This window comes from Myotis lucifugus, unplaced genomic scaffold (assembly GCF_000147115.1).
Source record: "Myotis lucifugus unplaced genomic scaffold, Myoluc2.0 scaffold_698, whole genome shotgun sequence".
Taxonomy (NCBI): Eukaryota; Metazoa; Chordata; class Mammalia; order Chiroptera; family Vespertilionidae; genus Myotis; species Myotis lucifugus.
The window spans coordinates 209,096-231,293 of NW_005871746.1; the positions used below are offsets into that span (position 1 = coordinate 209,096).

Sequence of the window (22,198 nt, forward strand, 5' to 3'; positions counted from 1 at the left end):
CACAGAACTCAAATGTATAGGTTAATGAATGTTTATATTTGTTCCACTCATATCAAGTTTTAGGTAATTTCGTGCACCCCAGAAAGTTTCCTCATGTCCTGTCCGAGTCACACCCCACAAGGTAACTAGTCTGTCAGTACTAGCACCATCCGTTAGTCTTGCCGGTCCTTGATGTGATAGATGGTATCGTGTAGTATGTACTTTTTGTGTCTGGCTTCTTGCACTCAACCTGAAGTCTTTGAGATGATCCCTAATGTCGATGTGAAGTTATATACAGTTCACTCTTTTTCTTAGCTTTCTGTCAATGCCCTCCAGGCAAAGACCATGAGAAACAAAGGTGTAGTTGAATAAAATTGGGTTTATTGATTTGTTAAAAAAGGGGGAAATGCCATGGGGTGTTATGGGGCTTCTCAATAAGGTGTTAGAACGGACTTACAGGATTTGGGCCTGTACCGGGTGATTTGGGGCAGGAGGGGATGGTTCAAGGACATATGGCTTGCCCTGAATTGGATGCGGCCAGGAAGCAGGGGTAATTCTGTCATTGGTTCTTAATGAATAGGTAGAAGGAATGAAGCTACTGTTTTCTCTTGAGTATCTGGATATGACCAATTTTGGAGGGAAAATTGCAGTTGTTTGGGCTCACTTCTGTCTGACTTTTGCCTCTCAAGCTCCAACCACTTTGACTTCTCCAAACCCTATTCTGTCTCCTCAGCTCGGTAAGACTGCTACTTGTGGGCTGCGCTGTTATCCTGTGCCAGAAGTTGGCATGGCCCACAAGGAAAAGTCAAGAGTGCATGTGGAGCTCCCTCATGTGCTGCCTCCCTTGTTTAGGGATCATGATCTCTCAAGCTTGCTGTGTTGGCTGTTTTTTACTGCCCTCAAAGAGATGTTCAGTATATTTTGTGCGGCTTTTGGAGTTGAAAGATTAATCTAGTATAAGCATGTCCTGTATAAGCTCCACTCGTGGTACGTGCTCTGAAAGAAGCACCATTTTTATCTTTCCTGCCGTATTTTTACTGCACCTTTTCTGTGTTTAGATACACAGACTTGCCATTGTGCTGCAGTTGCCAGAGTATTCAGTGCAGTCACGTGTGCACAGACCAGCCTGGGAGCAGGGGGCTGTCCCCCGCGGCCAGCGGTGTGGCAGCTGCATCACCAGGTGTGAGTGAGTCACTGTGAGTTCGCACAGCAGTGAAGTCGGCTCACGATGCATTTCTCAGAACCTGTCACCTCCATTAAGCGATTCTTTGACTGCAGTTATTTTTAGTTATAGCCCCTTCTTCATGAACACAAGCGTGCAATATAGCACATGACTTATCTGATCTAGAAAGGCAGTTTTATCTTTCTCACATGGAAGTTTCATTTTTAATCAGTGGAGGTATCTATAGTAAACATACTTGTCCTACTTAAAGTTATTACTTGTCATCTGTGATGTCTTTATATTTTGTACATCTGGTCTGTGACCCTTCTTTGACATACAAGACTTTATTTATACCACCTCTGACCTAATAAAATTGTACCTTTGACCTTATGCATTTGACATATCAGATAACTTACTCTTGATCTTTGACACATTTTGTTTTAAGCCTGTTAAACATAATAGGCAGCTGCCCAGCAAGAAAGGTTTAGTGTTTTTATTTTTTATTTTAATTTGATCAGGAAATGTTTTGTTTCTTGAGCCTTCACAAAAAAAGGTCTGATGTTTTTCTCTTTCATCATCTTAGAATCCAAATGATAAAAGTATGTGATTCTTAAAGGTCAGAACAAATGGGTGCTAGTTTAAATACATTCCTATATTTAATTTTTGTGTGTGCAGTGCTAGCGAAATGATGAAATTTATTTTAATTAAAACTCAGATTTCTTTGTAGTTTGGATTTAGTTCATCTAAAGAAGCTGATAATGCTTTTCATGGAAGTTGTGTGAAGTACATTTAATTCTATATAGAGAATAAAGTAAAAAAAGGTTTGTGTGTTTTTTAAATTTGAGTTTATGTATTTCTATTTGTTGAGACTCCTTGGCTTTAAAAGCATATAAATTATACAAGTTCTGTTTGTTAGCCCGTGTACATAAATATAGAGAAAATAATTATTTTATTTAATTCATGGAAAGTATGAAAAGGAGTTTCCTGAAGGATCTTAAATTAACTATAACTTCTTGGATGTTTACAACTAAGTGTGGTTTTACAAATCCCAAATTAGTATACAACTTTGAAAAATTATGCTAATTAGGTGATTGAAGAAAAAAAGTAATTTTAAATTTGTAAAACCATAAGGACATCCCTGTATTCAGTGAAATAGTAAGTCGATCTCTTTGGCCAAAGTGTGTCTAGCATTGAAGTGGAAGAGGTAACAGACGGCTCCCGGAGTCGGTGGCAGTCTGGGATGTAACAGATAATTCCTAACAGATGCTTTCTTTTAAAAAATACGTATTTTATTGATTTATTTTTAGTATATTTTTCTTGATTTCAGGGAGGAAGGGAGAGGGAGATAGAAACATCAGTGATGAGCGAGAATGATTGATCAGCTTGCCTTCTGCACGCCCCCTGCTGGGAATGGAGCCAGCAGTCTCTTGTGTGCTATGATGCCCACCTGAACCACGCTGGCCAGGGCTACAGTGTTTTTCTTATTTTCCTTTTTTCATCTCCAAATTTCTTCGGCTGAAAAGAGATAAAATTTACTTAAACCTCCTCTTCCTCTTTATTCTGACCAAGTAACCGCCATAAGGTTGGAAAAGGGACTGTCTTTATACTCTGGAGTAAATGCTATGAGAATCTTCCAGACTTGACTCTTTACATGCTAAAGGACAAGATAAATGGTAGTTCAGTTGGTTGGAGTGCCTTCTCAATGCGCCAGGGTTGTGGGTTCGATCTCTGGTCAGGGCACATACAAGAAGCAACCAATGAATGCATCAATGGGTGGAACAATGGATCGATATCGCTCCATCTCTCTAAAAATCAATACGTAAAAAATTTTTAAATCTCAGAATATGAGCTTGGTTTATATACCTGTTGTCTTGCTGCATATATATCTGTTATGCATATCTAAAGTTGACTGTTATAGAGAGCATTTTCTTGTATTTATCAGAACAAATTCTAATCACCTGTCTACCTGGGCTGAGTTGGACAAAATGCTAATAAGAAAGGTAAGATAGCCCTAGCTAGTTTGGCTCAGTGGATAGAGCGTCAGCCTGTGGACTGAAGGGTCCCAGGTTTGATTCTGGTCAAGGGCACATGCCTAGGTTGTGGGCTTGATCCGCAATAGCGGGCATGCAGGAGGCAGCCGATCCATGATTCTCTCATCATGGATGTTTCTATCTCTCTTTCCCTCTCCCTTCCTCTCTGAAATCAATAAAGATATATTTAAAAAAAGAAAAGAAAAGGGTAAGATAGATCATTTGCAATTTTAATTAATTTACAGGGGTTTATAAATGGCTTTTATCAAGGAAGCTCCCTTCGATCCCTAGTTTTGTAAGATCTTAAAAATAATAAACAGATAATGATTTTTATTGAATTTTTTCTGTATCTTATGAAAAGGTTGATTTATCCTTTAATTTTTTAATGTGATGTATTACATTCATGGCTTTTCTGATAAACTTATTTTGGTCATGATTTTAAAACACAGTTGTATTTGTTATGCAAATATTTAGGATTTTCCTAATTTTTCTTTCTCTATTAATATTATATTAGTTTAATAATATAAACTGACTAGTTTTTCCTATTTTTTAAAAAATTCCTGGGTAGCCCTGATCGGTTTGGCTCAGTGGATAGAGCATCGGCCTGCGGACTCAGGGGTTCCAGGTTCGATTCCAGTCAAGGGCATGTACCTTGGTTGTAGGCACATATCCAGTGGGAGGTGTGCAGGAGGCAGCTGATCGAGGTTTCTCTCTCATCGATGTTTCTAACTCTCTATCCCTCTCCCTTCCTCTCTCTAAAAAATCAATAAAATATATATTTTTAAAAATTCCTGGGTAGCATAAAATAGAAATGATCTCTCTGAAGGGTTTGTTTAATCTGTCTATAAAGTTGTAATTTCCTGGTATGTGCTTTTTGGGGAAATTGTCTTTCTGACTTTTCTTTTATTTGTAGTAAAATACATATAACTTGAAATTTCTCATTTAAGCCATTTTAAAGTGTACAGTTCAGTGGCATTAAGTAAATTCACGTTGTTAGGCTGCCACCATCCATATCCATCCACAGAGATCTTTCCTGACAGAACTGAACCTCTGTGCCCTTTAAACAATGATTCCCATTTTCCTCCCCCCAGAGCCTGGCAGGCACTGCCCTACTCTCTGTCTCTGGATTTGACTGCTCGGAACACCTCCCATCAGTCGAATCCTACGTTGTTTCTTGCTTTGTGAATGGCTTATTTCCCTTGTCGTCGTGTGCAGCCATGTTGGAGCCTGTGTTAGATTTTTTTTGAGGGCTGAATAATATTTCATTGCCTGGATATTCCAGTACCATAGTTTATCCATTCATTTGTTGAACACTTGGTTTGCTTCCACTTTTTGGCTGTTGCAAATAATGCTGCTGTGGACATGAATGTTCAAATATCTGTTTGAGTGCTTGTTTTCAAGTATTGGGATATATACTCAGGCAGTAGATTTCTGGATCATATAGTCATTCTGTTTTTAATTTATGAGGAACATTACATTGTTTTCCAAGCAGCTGCACCATTTTACTTTGCACAAGGGTCCAAGTTTCTCCACATCCTTGCCAACGGTGTTATTTTATGTCTGTTTGATAGTAGCCATCCTTTTGGGTTGGTCAGATTTTAAATTAGTAATTAATCTCTTTGGGTGTATTTCAGTTTTCTGATTTATTACATCTGTTTTGGTAAATTTTCTAGGAAATTATGTTTTCTTCATAAGTTTTCAAAAGTCTTACCAAAAATATTTTTCATAGTATTCTCTGTGATTTTTAAAGACTTCTCTGTGGTTTTTTATTTTACACATTTTTTTGTGCCTTTATTTTTTTGTGATCATTCTTGCAAGATGTTTGTTAGTATTTCAAAAGATTTGGGTTTTGGTTTTGTCAATCCTATCTATTGCTTTTTAATTTTTTATTTCATTAATGTTATTTCTTGGTTTTAATATTTCCTTTTTACTTCTTCCTTGGAGATTATTTTGCCATTCTTTTAGGCGAATGCTTGCCTCCTTAATTTTCAGCCTTTTTTCTAATGTTAAGTGCATAAAGATATTAATTTCTAAGGTCTTCTTTCACGCAAAGTATTTTCATTATTATTCATTATGTATTTTTTATTTCCCTTATATTTTTTTTCTTTGACCCATTAGTTGTTTAGAAGGTTGATTTGAAATTTCCAAACATAGAAGTTTTATCTATTGATTTCTAACTTAATTGCAATAAGAGCAAGAGAATATAGTCTGAAATTCTTTGAAATCTGTCTTAGTATAGCACATGATCAGTTTTTAAATGTTCTATCTGCTTGAAGAGAATGTATATTTTCCAGTTACCCTATCAACCACATTAATTATGATATTATAATATTCTGTATCCATAGTGATTTTTGCCTGTTCTTACACTTACTGATGGAGGGTATTAAAATATCCCATTTGTTTCTTCTTGTTTTGTCCATTTCTGCTTATTTATTTTGAGGTTATATTATTAAGAGCATACGAGTTTAAAACTGTGCTGCCCTAGCCAGTTTGGGTGAGTGGACTGACTGAAGGGTCACTGGTCCAGTTCTGGTCAAGGGCGTGTACCTTGGCTGCAGGCTCGATCCCCAGCCCCAGTTGGGGCACATGCAGGGGCAACCAGTTGATGTGTCTCTCTCACTCTGTCTCTCTCTTCCCTTCCACTCTCTAAAAATCAACGGGAAAAGTATTCCCAGGTGAGAATTAACAAAAAATATATGAAGTAATATTTTGTATCTTCTGCCCTTGCTAGTGTTGCTAAGTAGTTAGAGCGCTAACCCGGTCACCAAAGGGTCTCAGACTCGATTCCCCGTCAAGGGCACATACCTGGGTTGCAGGTTCAATCCCTGGCCCCGATCAGGTCATGTCAGAAGGCAACCGATCGATGTGTCTCTCTCACATCAATGTCTGTCTGTCTGTCTGTCTCTCTCTCTCTCTCTCTCTCTCTCTCTCTCTCTCACCTCCTGCCTCCCTCTCTTCCACTCCCTCTAAAAATCAATGGGGAAAAAATATCATTTTGTGAGTATTAACCAAAAAATAAAGATAAAATTGTGTGTCTTCCTAGTGAATTCAGCCTTTTGCTATGTGGAATGACTCTTTTTAATGTGAGTAATATTATAAATCAATAGTTTTCCTTTTTTTCTGCTGCTGCTTTTTGTTTTTAGCATAAAATTCATAATAAATTCACCCAAATAAATTGGGGTATTTTTTTCTAACAAAAATTTTCTTACATAAAATCTGTTTTGTTTGACAGTAGTATAGATACAAGTATCCCCGCTTTTTACGTTTCCATTGTGCCACCTTGCTTTTACAAAAGACCTACATTAAGTATTTTGTTCCTACTTTTAAGTATTTTGGTAAAATTCTTTATAAATACCTAAGAGCACTAGGTGTATATACTAGTATATTGTTAGTAGAAAAATAGTAAAACAATGATTTATGTACCCATTGCTCAGGCTAGAGAGAATCTCCTGCAGGAAATTCTGGAGTTTCTTTGTTTTTATATACTTTCGTTGTGAAATATGTTTTCACTGGGTGTAGATGTGTAGCTTGACAATTATTATCTTCAAGAATTGAGTGGGTAGTTTTTGTTTTTGCTTCCATCGTAATAGGGTAAGTTTGTTCCTCTTTATTCTTTCTCAGAATTGCCTTGACTGTTCCTCTGCTTCTCAATTGGCACATGACCTTTGCAGTTAACTTATGTAGCTAAGAAAATCCTGTTTGAATTTTTATTGGGATTGCATTGAAATTATAAGTTAAACTTAATTAGATTGAATGAATAAGAGTAGATATATTTTAAGTATTAATTCTTTCCATACAGCAACATGTTGGTCTACTCAAGTCTTGGTTGGATTTGTGTGTGTGTGTGTATGTGTGTGTGTGTGTATGTGTGTGTATGTGTGTGTATGTTTGTATGTGTGTGTATGTGTGTGTGTGTGTATGTGTGTGTGTGTATCATTTAGTAAAGTGTATAGTTTTCTTCATTTAGTTGTTAAACATTTTTTACAGACTATTCTTACTTTAAATAATGGGTTTTAAAGGTATTCTGAGTTTCACTTTCTATTTCCTTTTAAACAACGAGATATTTCTAAGGTTATAGATTAGAAGGGTGGCGATGCCTTTTGTTTTGTTTTATGTGTATGAGTGGACATGTTTAAAAGTGACTCATGGATTTGACTTATGTCTTGCATAGGGGCCAGGCTGGTCTTCTGTGCATTGCTCAATTTTGAAATACGTGCTGCCAAAATGAGTACTATTCTTTGTTTTTAATTTCAACTTTTATTGCATTATGGTCAGAGAATATGACTAGATAGGTTGTACTTTGGGGAGTTTATTGATTTTCTTTATAGCTTAGTACATTAAAAAATTTTAAGAATATGTTTTCTCTCTGGGTATGTATCATATATTAGATCAGTTTTGTTCATTGTTACAAAAATGTTTTTACTCTTTTAATGCTTTTTTGTGCTCATTAATATCCTTTTCTCAAAAATGGAAAGACTGCTAACATATTGTTATTATTTGCATGTATGTATTTCTTTTTTTTATTTCTTGGTTATATATATTACATAGTTTTATCATCATGATCATATTTACATATTTTATCCTACTAATGAATTTTATCTTCTAAGAATATGAAACATCTATCTTTTCTCTCTAATGTCTCTCTCTTTGAATATTACTTTTGTATGGTACCAACATTGCAAACTTCATTTTGGTTAGTGATGCCTGATATGTCCTCTTCCTTCTCTCCCTTTCTCTGCTGTCCCTTTCATAGTTTTATTTTTGCATCTAGTTTTATCCCTAAAAATATACTTTTATTTTAGTTATTTTCTCTTCTATAAAAAAGTACATTGCTATATGTAATCAATTAATCGGCTTATATTCTGAGCTTTGCTTTGAGTTATTTGTTAGACCTCAGATTAGATCAGAAAGGAACATCAGAATCTGCAGACATCTTTACCTCATTTATCATTTCACCCATCAGAAAACTGATGGAGTATTTGTAATTGTCCCTGAGTGACAGGGGGACAGATGGTGGACCATCGTCTTTATCAGAAGATGGCTCTTCTCTTTGCATGGCGTCTGTTTCACAGTATTTCATTAGCTTCACTTTCTCATCTGTCATTCCCAGCAATACAATCCGTAGATTATAATATATAAAAACATAAGTGTATCTCCTACACCTATAGAAAGAGAACTTAGCACAGTTGAATCCTCTGTATAATTAAAATAGCCGGTAAAGTTTGAAAAGTTGTTGTTACATGTGTTTAATTTTTCAAAATGATGCTGTCACACAAAGGGCCTGTTTTGATAAAAAGCATTATGTTTCAGATTGTCTCAAATTTGCTGTTTGATGAAATATTAAATTTTATCCAAATATAATAGAACTCTCAAACTTTTTATTTTATTTTTTAAGCATTTCTTCAGCACCTGTTTGTTCATTCTGCATTCATCCAGGTGCCTGAAAAACACAGATAATAAAACTGTCACATGAGCTAACTCTTCAATTTGTGCTATCTCTGATAAATTCATAGTTTCACGAGTCTCTGGACACTCTCTTTAAATATGGACTAAGTTTTATATATGGTGGTTTTATTTTTGAGTAGTGTTTGGATAATATATGTAGATACTTTATTTGATATGGCTAATGCCATCCCGCAAACCAGTAATTACACACCAGAGTTCCTCTTGTCTGTCTGGAGGACAATCTGCTGGAATCGTTTTATGAGGGGTTGATATCAACCAAAATAATCGTTTACCACACATGCTTTTGGCCGTATTCTGAGTTAACTGTGACAGCCAGAGGTTCATCCCTCTTTAACTTACACAGTTACCACAAGCCCGTGGCACATAGTAAGTTGAGAAAGTACAGAATGATGATGAGAGAAAAATGAGTTTTCCAAAAGAGTGTTAAAGCCCTGCATTGTTTTCTCGTCTGATTAGTAACTTGGCATCCACGCTGCTCCTGAAAGTAAACTTGCCTCCAGAGAAACAAGCCTCTTGAGCATAACACACCACATTTTAATTTTCAAGTAAAAATATATTTGTCATTATTGTAATGAAGCTTTGGTCCTTTTTTCAAAGGAGATCTTTAAACCCTTTTGATCTAGGAAGAATAACATCCTTAACAATTCTCGGTCCGTATTATAGTATTTCAAAATAATGGGAAGCAGATTATTTCCTTCGATGTATCGACGTGCCACATTTTATGAAATGTGTTTATTCTGAGGTAACACTTGAGAGAGCTCTAAAATGGAAGTAATCTTGTATTGTGTCATTCATATTTCCTATATATCCTATTTTTAGAACTTTTACATTCCTTCCCAAAGATCATGAACCTGTCTGTAGCTTAATTTTTTCATGTCTCTTTTACAAAATCAGGAATTATGAGAACCTTTAGGAGGAGTTAGATAGAATATCAGGATCATAAACCTCAGTATTTAATATAGTAAATTATGTTAGAAAGGCCAGAGCTTTGGTCTAGTATGCCATAAAAGGTAACTAAAAGAATAAGAGGGGTATAAACTCTGATGAGATCATGTCTGTATAGTATTAGTTTCCTTACATACATTTATTAGTATTTCATATTATAGCAATGATGCTTAAATGAGAAGTCACAATTGTGACTTAAAAACGAGACTTCACATTTTTTTAGTGTTTTTACCTTTTGGTGTTTTCACATTGATTCTTAGACTGTTATAAAAGGGGCACTTTAGAATTTATTGTCTAATGCCCTTATTTTACTAGTGAGGGAACTGAGGCCCAGAGAAGTCACTGTCATGAGTTGCAGAATTTATCCTGGTGTAGACACTTTGACTTACAGTTCAGTGTGATTGCTAACTAGAGGCCCGATGCACAAAATTCATGCAAGAGTAGGCCTTCCTTCCCCTGGCTGCCGGCACCGGCTTCCCTCTGGCACCCGGGACCCGGGCTTCCCTCGCAGCCCCGGCTTCGTCCGGAAGGTCGTCCGGAAGGATGTCCGGTCTAATTAGCCTATTATGCTTTTATGATTATAGATGTGTCAATCTGAGCTTCTATGCCTATAAGAAAACTGATCTTTTTTTTTTATGCGGGGCGGGGGGAGGGGAGAGATAATTTTTATTTCATCTTGTGTTACTTTGCAACTAATCCAGCACTTAAGTGAATAGGGAACATTCCTCAAAACTGTCTGCTCTTAATGCTTATGTAGAATGAACAGTGTCAAATAAGATATATATCTACACTAATAAAAGACAAAGATGCTAATTGACCGTACCTTCGCTACGCCCACCAGCCAATCAGAAGAGTATGCAAATTAACCCAACAAAGATGGTGGTTAATTTGCATACACAAGCACCCAGCGAAGACTGAAGACAGTGTAGAAGGAAGCCAAGCACTGCAAAAGGGAGCCAAGTGACGGAGAAGGGAACGGATCGGGGGTAGCAGAGACGGGAGCAGAGCTGAGGCAGCGGACACGGGAGGGAGGCGAAGCAGAGGACATGGGAGGGAGCCGAGGCGGCGGAGACGGAGCAGAGGGCGAAGCGGCGAACGGAGGAAGCGAGGCAGCGGAGAAGGGAGTGAAGCCTGCCTCAGTGGGCTTCGCTCCCTTCTCTGCTTCGCTCCGGTCTCAGGAAGTGCTATTCTTGCAGGAATCTTCCTGCAACAGGCCTCTAGTCTATATAATAAAAGCCTAAGCGTCCATTATGGCGGAACAACCAGAACAACCGGTTGCTATGATGCACACTGACCACAGGGGGAGCGCCACTCAGCCAGAAGTCAGGCTCATGGCTGGCAAGCGCAGCCGCCTCTGCGGCAGCGCTAAGGAGTGGCGAGCCCAGCGGTAAGGAGCGAGCAGGCAGATGGTTAGGAGCGAGGGGGCGCAGGCCAGGCTGAGGGACCCCCCTCCCCCATGCACACCAATTTCGTGCATCGGGCCTCAGGTATATACATATATATGTGTGTATATATGTGCGTGTGTGTGTGTGTGTGTGTGTAGTAGTGGGGTTACGTTGCTTAATAAAATTATATAGGTTTAAGATGTACAATTCTGTAATATATCCTCTGTATATTGTATTGTGTGTTTGCCACCTCAAGTCATGTCACTTCCATTACCATTTTTTTCCCCTTTAATAAGAGCCTTCCAACTTGTTGGTAGGAGAGCAAGACTCTGAAGACAGGAGTGTGTGTTTTCAAATGGCATTAGGAAGGAAGGAGATCCGGGGCCTTTTGGATGATTTTTGGTCCTGATTGATTTATATTTGGAAAAAGACTAAGAGTATATTTTGCTTTTCCTTGTGCTTGTGGCATATTAATTAGAATTTTGAGTAAATACAAAAAGATGAGTGTATTTTTACACAGTTATACCCATTCTTCCACAGCACAAGTAAGCCTAGAGCTGTGCCCTTATACAAATTGACCTTCTTTTCTTTAAAGAGCTTGCTTTTCCTTGCATTTTCTTATTAATTTTGCAACAAAAATATCAATATACTAGAGGCCTGGTGCACAAATTCGTGCATGGGTGGCGTCCCTCGGGGTGGCCTGCGGGGATCGGGCCCCAGCTCATGCCCCCAGCCTTGCAGCCCCACAGCCCCGCCTGGCACCTCGCCTTGGCCTGGTGCCGCCCCCTCACATGCTCCACCATCCTGCCTGTGGGACGATTGATTGGGGCCGGGCCCCCTGCCCAGCTCCCTCAGCGCCTGGGAGCCGGGTGGTGGCCCTGCCCCCCACCGCCGCCGCTGGTTGCTGTCTGTGGGGCAATCAGCGGGGCGATTGGACCTCGCTCACACCCGCCTTGGCCTGGCGCCACCCGCTCACCTCCACCATTCCGCCATGGTCCTGCTGTCATCAGGGCCCATCGGGGCTGGCAGCGCCTGCCAGCGCCGCGTCGCCGACGCCCACCATGTTCCGCGCCGTCCCCTGGTGGTCAGTGCATGTCATAGCAAGTGGTCGAACTGGTCGAACGACCGCCCGAGGGGACAATTTGCATATTGGGCTTTTATTATAGAGGATAGTAATTATAGAATGTTTTAGGAAGAATAATGCCTACTGTTAACATTTTGATAATATAAATATTATTTATATCTATATAAACTATTACATAGATATGAGTCCTGAATTTTTGTTTTTTGTTATACGATAAATGTTTTTATTGTTACTATTGCTTAAAAGTCATGAAATCTGATTGTCAGTCTCATATTGATGCATGGGCCATAATTTGTGTAAGCAAATCCCTACTACTAATATTTTGTTGTAAATATCACTACAATGAAGATATTTATAGAGAGATATTTTAGTATTTCTCTATTTCCTTATGGTAACTACAAAAGTGACATTATTTACAGTATCTATATTTTTTCCTGAGCATTTTATTATATATTGAGCAAACTGGGGCTCTGGGCCTGGTTAGCTGTTCACAGAGAACAGAGGGTCTGGGGAAGGCCAGCGCTGTAGAAAACTTGAAGCAGCACCATTTCATGTAAGATGGGGTGGGGTTGCTGTGTGTTTTTCTCATCCTAGCCAGTTTCTGGGGGTTTTAAGAAAGGATGTCATCAAGGGTTGGAGCCCAAAGATTAGGTTCTATGGTTCAGGGCAGGGCTCAAATCATATCTAGAACAATGGAACCTAGCACAGTGGTTAGGGAGGAAAAATAATTAGGCAACCAAATTGTATGGACTATACTTCTGCTAAGGATAGTTTGAGGGAGAGGGAGGCTGCTGGCCTGTGTACACAGGTGTGCAAACATTGCTCAGGTGTACTGATGCCAGACCTTGTGCAGCAAGACCAGTGTCAGGACGGATTCTGCTGGTGTCCTTGTCCGCACAGATTTGGGTGTGGAGTGAAGTGAAAAGCGTTAGGACCTTCGTCTTACTGCCTTTGTAAAGCAGGGCCTGACTGTTTTTGGTCAGCACTGTTTCTAGGCCAAGATAATAGCCACTTAACCTGTGCCCGTCCCAGAGCCTCAGACGTAACAAGACGAGGTAAGGAAGGTGATTGGATCAGTAATGTACACCATGCTTCTTTGTATAAGCACCTCCTCCGTCTACATCTACTTTTCTGCAGGAGGTTGTCTCCTATTCTTACAACAGGTTCACGCTGGCAGTGCACACTTCGGCACTTGAATGGTGCGCACATGTGCTAATTGCATCTTGGGTTCAGCTCTAGGATGCTTGAGAGAGATGAATATTGTTATTTCACTTACTTTGGTGAGCCAAACAGAATTGTAAGATTCAGGTGTACAAATTATTTTTTCATACAAGATAAATGTTTTCCACACTGGTATTTTGTGGAAAATTTAAAACATACCCCCTAGTAGACAGAACAGTGTGACGAGCCTCCATATACTTACTCATCACTGAGCCCTAACAGTGGTGACCTTGGTAAGTTCTGCCTCGCCCACAGACATCTCATCCACTCCCCAAAGAATATTTTGAAGTCAATTCTAGATACCATTTCATGATAGCTATTTTTATTTTTTAATATGTTTTTATTGATTTTGGAGAGAGAGATAGAAACATCAATGATGAGAAAAGGAATCTTTGATCGGTTGCCTCCTGCACACATCCCACTGAGGGTTGAGTCTGCAACCCAGGCATGTGTGCCCTGAATGGGATTCGAACTGTGACCTCCTGGTTCATAGGTTGACGCTCAACCACTGAGCCACGCCTGCTGGGCTGCATAATCTTTTATACTTACTGTAAGCCTGTAGCAATACTATGTTATTTTTTATTTGTCATCATATTTATTATTTGATTTATTTTGCAGGAGCATCTTTCCTTAAAGAAGTACATTATTGACATTGTGGTCGAAAGTACAGCTCCACCAGAGCCTTTGAAAGATGGAGAAGAGCGGCAAAAAAATAAAAAAAAGGCCAAAAAGATAAAAGCCCGAATGAACTCCAGGTACCATAACTACCCTTAAAAAACAAAACAAGCCCTAACCGGTTTGGCTCAGTAGATAGAGCGTCGCCCTGCGGACTCAAGGGTCCCAGGTTCAATTCTGGCCAAGGGCATGTACCTTGGTTGTGGGCACATACCCAGTAGGGGGCGTGCAGGAGGCAGCTGATCGATGTTTCTCTCTCATCTATGTTTCTAACTCTCTATCCCTCTCCCTTCCTCTCTGTAAAAAAATCAATAAAATATATTTTTAAAAAAAACAAAAACAAAACAAAAGTAAAACTATTAGTGATGTATTTTTTTAATGTAAATTCAAGGAAGACCCTCTAACCCCCACAAAAAGTTTAAAGTTGTTTACTTCAAGAAAGCCTCGAAAATAACACTGATGAGCCTAATTTATAGCCACTTTCTTTGATTGAGAAAGAAAACTGCCTATCGATCTAAAGCCCTTGCCTTCACCTGCTAAGAGCTCTTCTTATAATTTGATGCAGCGGCCCTGCCAAACTTGTGCCTCCTCCAGCATGCAGTGGTATGTCTAGTATGTGTAAACCAGGCCTATTTTTCTTCCCAGCTATTGATTTTTAAATGAAGTATTAAAGAAAATCAATAGCAATCAACAAATAGAAGTCTGCTGGCTGTAGTGTTAAATCCCATGACTAGGCTTAATCAATTTGGTTGCCTGTCACAACAAGAAAAAGTTCAAGAAATATCTGGAAATGGAAAGTGAGTTGTCAGACCTGTAGTTTATCATCAGCCTCGAAGTGACATCTGAGGCCCAGGTAGCTGGTGGCGCAGCGTGACCTCCAGCTCTGCCACCCCCTGATGACGGATGAGTCTTGTTCGAGGACACAGTGCAGTGCCTCCTGAGTAGGTAATCGGAGAGAAGGTAGTCTGAATGTGCTGTCATACCTTTGTTCCCAAACATCTCGAAAGATGGAGAAGCTTGACCCATGGGAACAGGGAAACGTGGGTCTAGAACAGGGGTCCTCAAACTACGGCCCGCGGACCACATGCAAATACAAATATTGTATTTGTTCCCGTTTTGTTTTTTTACTTCAAAATAAGATATGTGCAGTGTGCATAGGAATTTGTTCATAGTTTTTTTTTTAAACTATAGTCCGCCCTCCAACGGTCTGAGGGACAGTGAACTGGCCCCCTGTTTAAAAAGTTTGAGGACCCCTGTCTAGAATAATGGTGAGTGGTGGTCATCTCTGTAGTTTCCAACTTCACATTGTAATCAACGAAAGGCTCCATTTCCTTTTACAGAATCATGAAAGCTTCAGAGTGGTCATTGAAGCAAAGGGCAGCAGAGGTTTTTTTGATTGTGTTTTTTGAGGTCCCTCCAAGTTTCTAAAAGTAGTTCCGCAGTAAACTTCAGGGGATGATAGTCCTTCATTTCTAGTTTATGCAAAGAGCCTGCCAACCTCCTGGCTCTGGGAGGCCATGGGCCCTTTGGACTTCTTTTTCCCTCTCTGTGTGCACATTCGAGCTCACCCAGTCCTGTGGCCGTAAACAGCCTCCACTTACCAAGTTTATGTCTCCAGTGTTATTCCAAGTTGGTATGTCCCAAGCAAGGCCCTGCTCTTCCCTCCCCAACACAGCCCCTTCTCCTTCTCCCACTAACCTCACATCTAATCCAACTGCAAATAATGTTAGGTTTGCTTTAAAATATACTCAGAGTCTATGTATCAAACGTCACTGCTGGCCCTGCACCAGGCTCCCTCTCTCGCCTGGGGTGTTGCTCTGCTGCTCTCCCTGCTTCCGCCCGTGCCCTTCAGTCTGTTGTAAACACTCCAGCCAGAGCGGGCTGGTCAGATGTGAGTCAGATCATGTCGTTTTCTTTGCTCAAAACCTCAGGTGTCCTCTTCCCACGGTGTCCACGCTAGCTCTTACCTTCTCGCTGCCTGCACTTCAAGCCCCAGATAAGTGTGTGCTTTGATATCACAGACATCTTGCAAAGCCGCAGTTTCTTCTTTGTTAGGTGGAAATGGTACCACGTCGAGTTTCCAGACCGTATGAAACAGTTCGTACACAGCTCCCGGCACAGTGCCTGGCACAGATTCACCCGGCCTCACAGTTCCTTTTTCCACCTTTCATCCGAGGTCACAATTACTTGCAGCTGCCAAGTGGTTATTTTCCCATTTATATGTCTTAATATTTTGGCCGATAGCATTGAGCATATGTAGGTTTAAATTATACATAATTTAATATTTAATTCTGATTTAGTTATTTAGTTCCCAGCTATCACCTGTGCTAGTTTGCTTTTTCCCTATTAGGCCTGTTATAATTTGTGTCTTTCACATTTTTATGAAGCAGAGTTTAGTTTTCCACCTGCCATTGCTGTCTGGGTTGGAATACATTGTGGCTAATTCTTTCATAGGTTGTTGCACTAATTCTTTGAAGGGAGGACCCTTTGGGTGAGCAGTTAAAATTTAAAGTAGCTTTTTCCTCCCCAAAGAGAAACCCACAGATTAAGCAACATTAGTGGATCGCTGCAGTGACACCTGTGTGAGACGGTGGCTGTGGGCGGCTGTCGGCACCTGGTTCAGGCAAGTGGAGCCGAGTGAGATGGTGGCTGTTTGCAGACACTTGGCATTTAGTCCGTATAAAAAGCACAAGCAAAACACAGCAGAGCCTTGAGTGTCTGGTCAAATTGTTTCTACCGGCTTTGAAATTATTTCTAAAGTGAAATTACCCTTCTTTATATTTAATACTGCATATTATATGCCTTTGAGTTCATAGATACTCAGCCACCTCAACTACTTCATAGAAACTTAATATGGTTTCAAAGTTAATCATGATTTTAGCATCTTTAAATTCAGTAGTGTTTTTATGAATCTGCTTTCTATCCATAAAGAAAATGTATTTTCAGGTCTTTTTTGACAGCATTTATAGTATTTTAAAGAAGCAGTTTCAGAAATCAAAGTGTTAAAGTTAATGTAGTAATGTCCCTAGTTTTGGAAGAGGAAAAACACAGCCAAGGTTTTTGTTTGTTATAAAAATTAGCAGCAAAATAACAGTGATTACACTTTTGTCTTTTCAGGGCCAAGGAATATGAAAGTTTAATGGAAACAAAGAATTCTGGCTCTGACTCACCTTATAAAGCAAAGTGAGTATTTTATCCGACATTTTAGTTCTCCATTTCTTTAGTCTCTGCCTGCAACAAGCTTATCTGAGCCATCGTGTGCCTGTGAGCATGGGCTTTGTGTCTGGTCCTAGAACTTCACTCTCCTAACACAGTGGTGTCCAGCTGGGGGCGATTTCCCGGGGGGACCTTGGTGTCCGTCTGGGATATGGGGTAACTTCTTGGTAATCACAGCTCGGTCGATGGTGCTCTGCCACCACGTGTGTGGAGGCCCGGGTGCTGCTAAACAGTCCTCAGTGCACAGGGCAGGCCCTCAGCCAAGAACCACGTCGTCCTAAACGTCCCTTGTTCTGACAGAGTAGTTCTGGCACGACTGCTGGTTCCTGCGTGGGGACCTCTTTCAGGAGTCTGGTGACGGTCGCTTGGACAGAGGAGGATTTAGACTCCCGTACGGTGTGAGTGTAACGACGCAACAGCTGTTCTCTGATCGGCGGCCCACAGAGGTGCCGGGCGGAAGGGTCTCTCCTTGATGGTGGGGCGCAGGTTGCGGTGGTCGTAGGAAAGGCGTGCGAATCTGGGGCTTAGGACACGCACTGGAGGCTTCAGGGTGCGCAGTGAAACCTGCCAATGGTGCCAGATAGTTACATACAGAGATGACGTTTTAACGGTGAAAAGGGGCAGGAAGCACTTCGATGCACAGATTGTGCACTGTCTCTAATTGCATAGTTGACAGACATGCTGTAGCATTTTGACGTAGCAACGCTTACATTCAGAATAGAAATATTACCCCTTTCAGAAATAAGATACCCATCAGGTAATTTTTTTATTATTTTTCGGAACTATTAGCCATTGCCATTCTAAAAGGAAATACAACCTTTCACAGAGGAGAACAAAATTACCAAGATTATGAGGATCCTGTAGAGCTAAAAAGCCCCCGAGATCAAGTGAAGAACCAGTAGAACAAGAGAATCCAGTCAGTAAAATGGCTGATTACCAAATGGACGTGATAATATTGATAGTAGGTAACGTTTACTGCGCGCTCACCTTACGCCAGGTCTTTACATGTGAGGACTCATTTATTCCTCACAACTCGGTGCTTTTCTTAGGGAAACTAAGCCTTCAGAGGGTCAGTCACTTGCCAGAAGTTATGCAACAACATATCCAGGGCATGAAAATTAATGGCTTTCTTTCTGATAACCAGTTGGAGAACATAAACATCATTTACAATAGCAATATAAAAATAAACTATTTAAGAATATACTCAACAAGAAATGTATGAAGCCTGTATAAAAATAAAACTTTAACATGCTATCAGGGGTATAAAAGAAGACTTGTGTAAATGGAAAGACGAATTACACTCTTGGATGGAAGTCACAGTGTGGTAAATTCTCTATAAATTTTCCTACATATGGAGTGTGATTCCAATTACATAACAGCCTTTTAAAAATAGAGGTAGAATCCATGGGAAGGCCTGAGGGGGCAAGGGTGGGTTGAGGGAATAAAAGGGGGACATATGTAATGTTTTTTACAATAAAGATAAATTTTTTGGAAAAAGAACATATGGGAAAATAAATGAGAATTTCTACAAAAAAATTTTTTTGAAGGAGACTGAATTAGGACCAAGCTAACAGATATGTAGTTAAAACAGCTTTTCATTGGCACATAAATAATAATACATATTGATGGGAAGAGATTTTTAAAAAGAATCTAGAAATAGAGTCAAGAATTTGAAGACAATTAATAATTTGAGGACTGTGGTGTAGTGTTTACAAAGATGTCCAGAGGAAGCTGAGCGGTTCTGCGGGTGTGTGTCTGTAACATGTCCACTTCTCCATCAAGGGGTGGACTCGCTTCCCTTCCTCTTAAATGTGCTCTCACCTTTCGACCAGCTTGACCCACAGGCCTCGGCAGAAGCCACTCTGAGCCGTGGCCTCAGAACAGCGGAGGCCTCTGCTGCAGCTCCCTCTCCTTGCTCCCGTGGCAGCCTGTGTGGAAGTCTGGCTCGGCCCTGGGAGTGGGAGGCCACTCGGGCACGTGCAGAGTCCCTTCAGGACGCTCGTGAGGTGGTTTGGCTCGCTCTGGTGAGGATTGCAGCACCAGTATCCACAGGGGATGTCACGCCCCTCAAGCCCCATGGCCAGAGCAAGTCATTTGGCCAAGTCCACAGCCCCCTGCGGGGAGCCCGCACGTCAGTCCAGCAGGTCACAGTTCAGGGGCTTGTGTGTGACAACAGGCCGCCCGGCTGCTCTGGGTTGTCCTCTCACTGGACAGACTGCTTTCTGCTGACCTTTTGCCTGGTTCTCGTTCCTCCTCTTGACCTCCAGCATCGCTGTTCCTAATAGAGAATCACTCCCTCGGCCTTCTCACTCCGCTTCATGATTTTAAACATCTAGTCACTGATGGATTACGTGGGGATTTTTTGAGCTCTTATATTTAAAAATAAAGGTTAAGCATATTGTTTAAAAATAGAAGGGTAGCCCTAACTGGTTTGGCTCAGGAGATAGAGCGTCGGCCTGCGGACTGAAGGGTCCCAGGTTCGATTCCAGTCAAGGGCATGTACCTTGGTTGCGGGCACATCCCCAGTGGGGGACGTGCAGGAGGCAGCTGATCAATGTTTCTCTCTCATCGATGTTTCTAACTCTCTATCCCTCTCCCTTCCTCTCTGTAAAAAATCAATAAAATATATTTTAAAAGAAATAGAAGGGTAACCAATAGCCCTAAATTTAAACCACGTACCTTTCAAATAGAGGAGGTGAAAATAAGAAAAGAGAAAGTGTTTGTCTTTCTGTCCACACACCAGAGGGGACCCCGTCTCTTCTTACACTTGTGCAGATCTTCCCGGTGATCCCAACAAACTCCCCCAAATTTCACTGTGATAAAATGTAGGGTTCCTTCCAGAGATACTCTTACATCTCACATTCACCAGTGACAGATTTGAACTTAGAATTATTGTTGGAATTCGTTCAAATTTGAGAAGAAAATATCTGACTGTACAACATTCTCCACAAAATCATTTACCTGACAGACACTTCTCATGTTTTAGCCCAGGAGTTACAAAGCCTCCACTCTCTTTCATGCTAGAAAAATTATCTGCCAGAAGTAATCCGAATAACGTGTTCTGTGTTAAAAACGGCACCCTCTCACGGCTCCTATTTTTGCCCTGTAAGGAAAATATAGCTTCGTGCTGTGACGTCCTGTGATTATTTATAGCATGAATCAAAATCTGAGGCATTTGCTCTCGAGATGGGCAGTTTTACTCGTGGTGCTTTTGTGGAGGCAGCAGTGGAGCAGAGGGCTGGCTCAGGTTACCCAAGCGTCCCCTGGATTTGGCGCTCTTCCTTGGAGGGTAGGCTCACATGAATCCCGGGTTTGATTTACCTCGGGGTGAAATACAAGCCTCTTGTGTTCTGTGAATTACAATGGTCCTGTCCTCCCCAAGTCACTCCGGTTTTCCGTGGAATGTGCGCATTCCTGGTGAGAGTACTGCTGGGTTCCTGTGCATTCATTGCTGGGCTGGCTATTTAGTTACATGGTGCGCAGTCTTTGTTCAGCCAAGAGCTGAAGTGGCTGCTTATCTATCACACAGTGAAGTTCGCTGCCAATATTCTTCCACATGATAAGGTCAGTAACTTTAATCGGATGGGACTCCAGCCCATATTCAGTTAGACTCTAACTGTTAGAGGGGAAAAAAATGTTGCTCTTACTGGTTTTTTTTTCCTTTTGTTAGATTGAGAACTTTCTGTCAATGAATAGTAATAATAGTTGAACATTTATTGAATGTCCACTGTAGTGAATGATGTTCGCTATGTTGCATTATTTACCTGTGATCTTCCAAAGCTTGGAGAGGAAATATATGTACATTTCCTCCACTTTCAAGATGAAGAAAGTGAGCTTCGGAGAGTTCCATGACCTCCCGGGCTGACACATGTGGTCTGTGCTGGAGCCAGGTTTCAAGCACAGGTATTTTGACTTTAGAGTTGTGTTCATTGTTTCACATATCACAGTAACCTCACATGGGTAGCTGAGGTTTAAACTGGAATTCACCAGTGTCTTTTTTTAGCTGCATTTGCTGTTGCCTTTTTGGAGAAATTTTTACATAAATGCAGCTATAGATGAAATTGTATTCTAGCCTATTATTAGTTTGAGAATAAATGTCCTTTCTTGAATTAACTGATATGGTATAGAGATAAAACCTGGGATTTAAAGATCGCATGCCTAGATTTCTGTCCCAGTAACACCTCTACCAGTTACGAGATCTTGGGAAGTCACCTGATTTGCTTGAGCCTTAGTTTCTTCATTTTTCAAACAGGGATAATACTAAGGGACAGTGTTCTCAGAGGATTAAATCAGGTTTTGTACATGAAAGTGCTGTGGAACCTCTGAGGTTGTGGATGGGTTAAGAACGCAAAAAGACCCTTTCTCGGCCGTTCCCTGGCGGTGTGCCGGGGGCACGTGTGCGGAGGCAGCATGTTGGGCAGTGGCTGTGCCGCAAGCAGGAGGCAGGACCCTCTCCTGGAGTCCCTCCTGCCTTCTGCACCGTCCAGCATGACGGCCTCCAGCCACGTGTGCTGTTTATATTTCAACATTAAAACTAGTGCGGCTTACACTTCCCGTCCTCGGTCACACTGACCACTGCCTGGCTCAGCAGCCGCCATGTCAGTCCCGATGTGGAGCGTCCCCTCCTCGCAGGAGGCTTTGCTGTGGAGCTCTTGGAGGGAGAGATGTGTGACGAGTGGCCAGGGCTGGTCAACCAGTAAAACGCTGACGCTGATAAGGGATCAGGAGGACTTTTCCAGATGATGATGAGGTGGGAGCATTTGCAGAGACACTGAAGCGGGAAGAAGAGAAGGTACAGATCCCAGAAGAGCGCCGAGCGTAGACTCTGGTGCATCAGCCCACACGGGAGGGTCAGTCCCCTCAACTGTAACAAGCGTGTGTGGGTGACGTGCAGAGAGGCTTGAGAATTTTCTTGTTCATTACAATAGCTTCCATTGCTCTGTGAAATGTAAGATCTTATGAAAGCAAGAGGGAGAAAGAAAGGGGGGTTTGAAGGGATTGGGGAATGTGTGAAGCGAGTCTTTGTGGAGAATGG

The 22,198-nt window shown here is 41.0% G+C and overlaps 1 protein-coding gene across 4 annotated transcripts in view; it reads left to right on the plus strand.

Moving 5' to 3' along the window:
- The window catches only part of SCAPER (S-phase cyclin A associated protein in the ER), a 154,107-nt gene that overhangs the window by 51,127 nt on the left and 80,782 nt on the right, over window positions 1–22,198 (plus strand). For all 4 annotated transcript variants that reach the window (XR_002826915.1, XM_014447709.2, XM_023746575.1 and 1 more), the window contains exons 20-21: window positions 13,891–14,027; window positions 17,065–17,130. Coding sequence is in view for 3 of the 4 variants with exons in the window: in XM_014447709.2 (XP_014303195.1) it covers window positions 13,891–14,027; window positions 17,065–17,130 (203 nt within the window). In the remaining variant the exon portion in view is untranslated. The remainder of the gene's footprint in view (window positions 1–13,890; window positions 14,028–17,064; window positions 17,131–22,198) is intronic.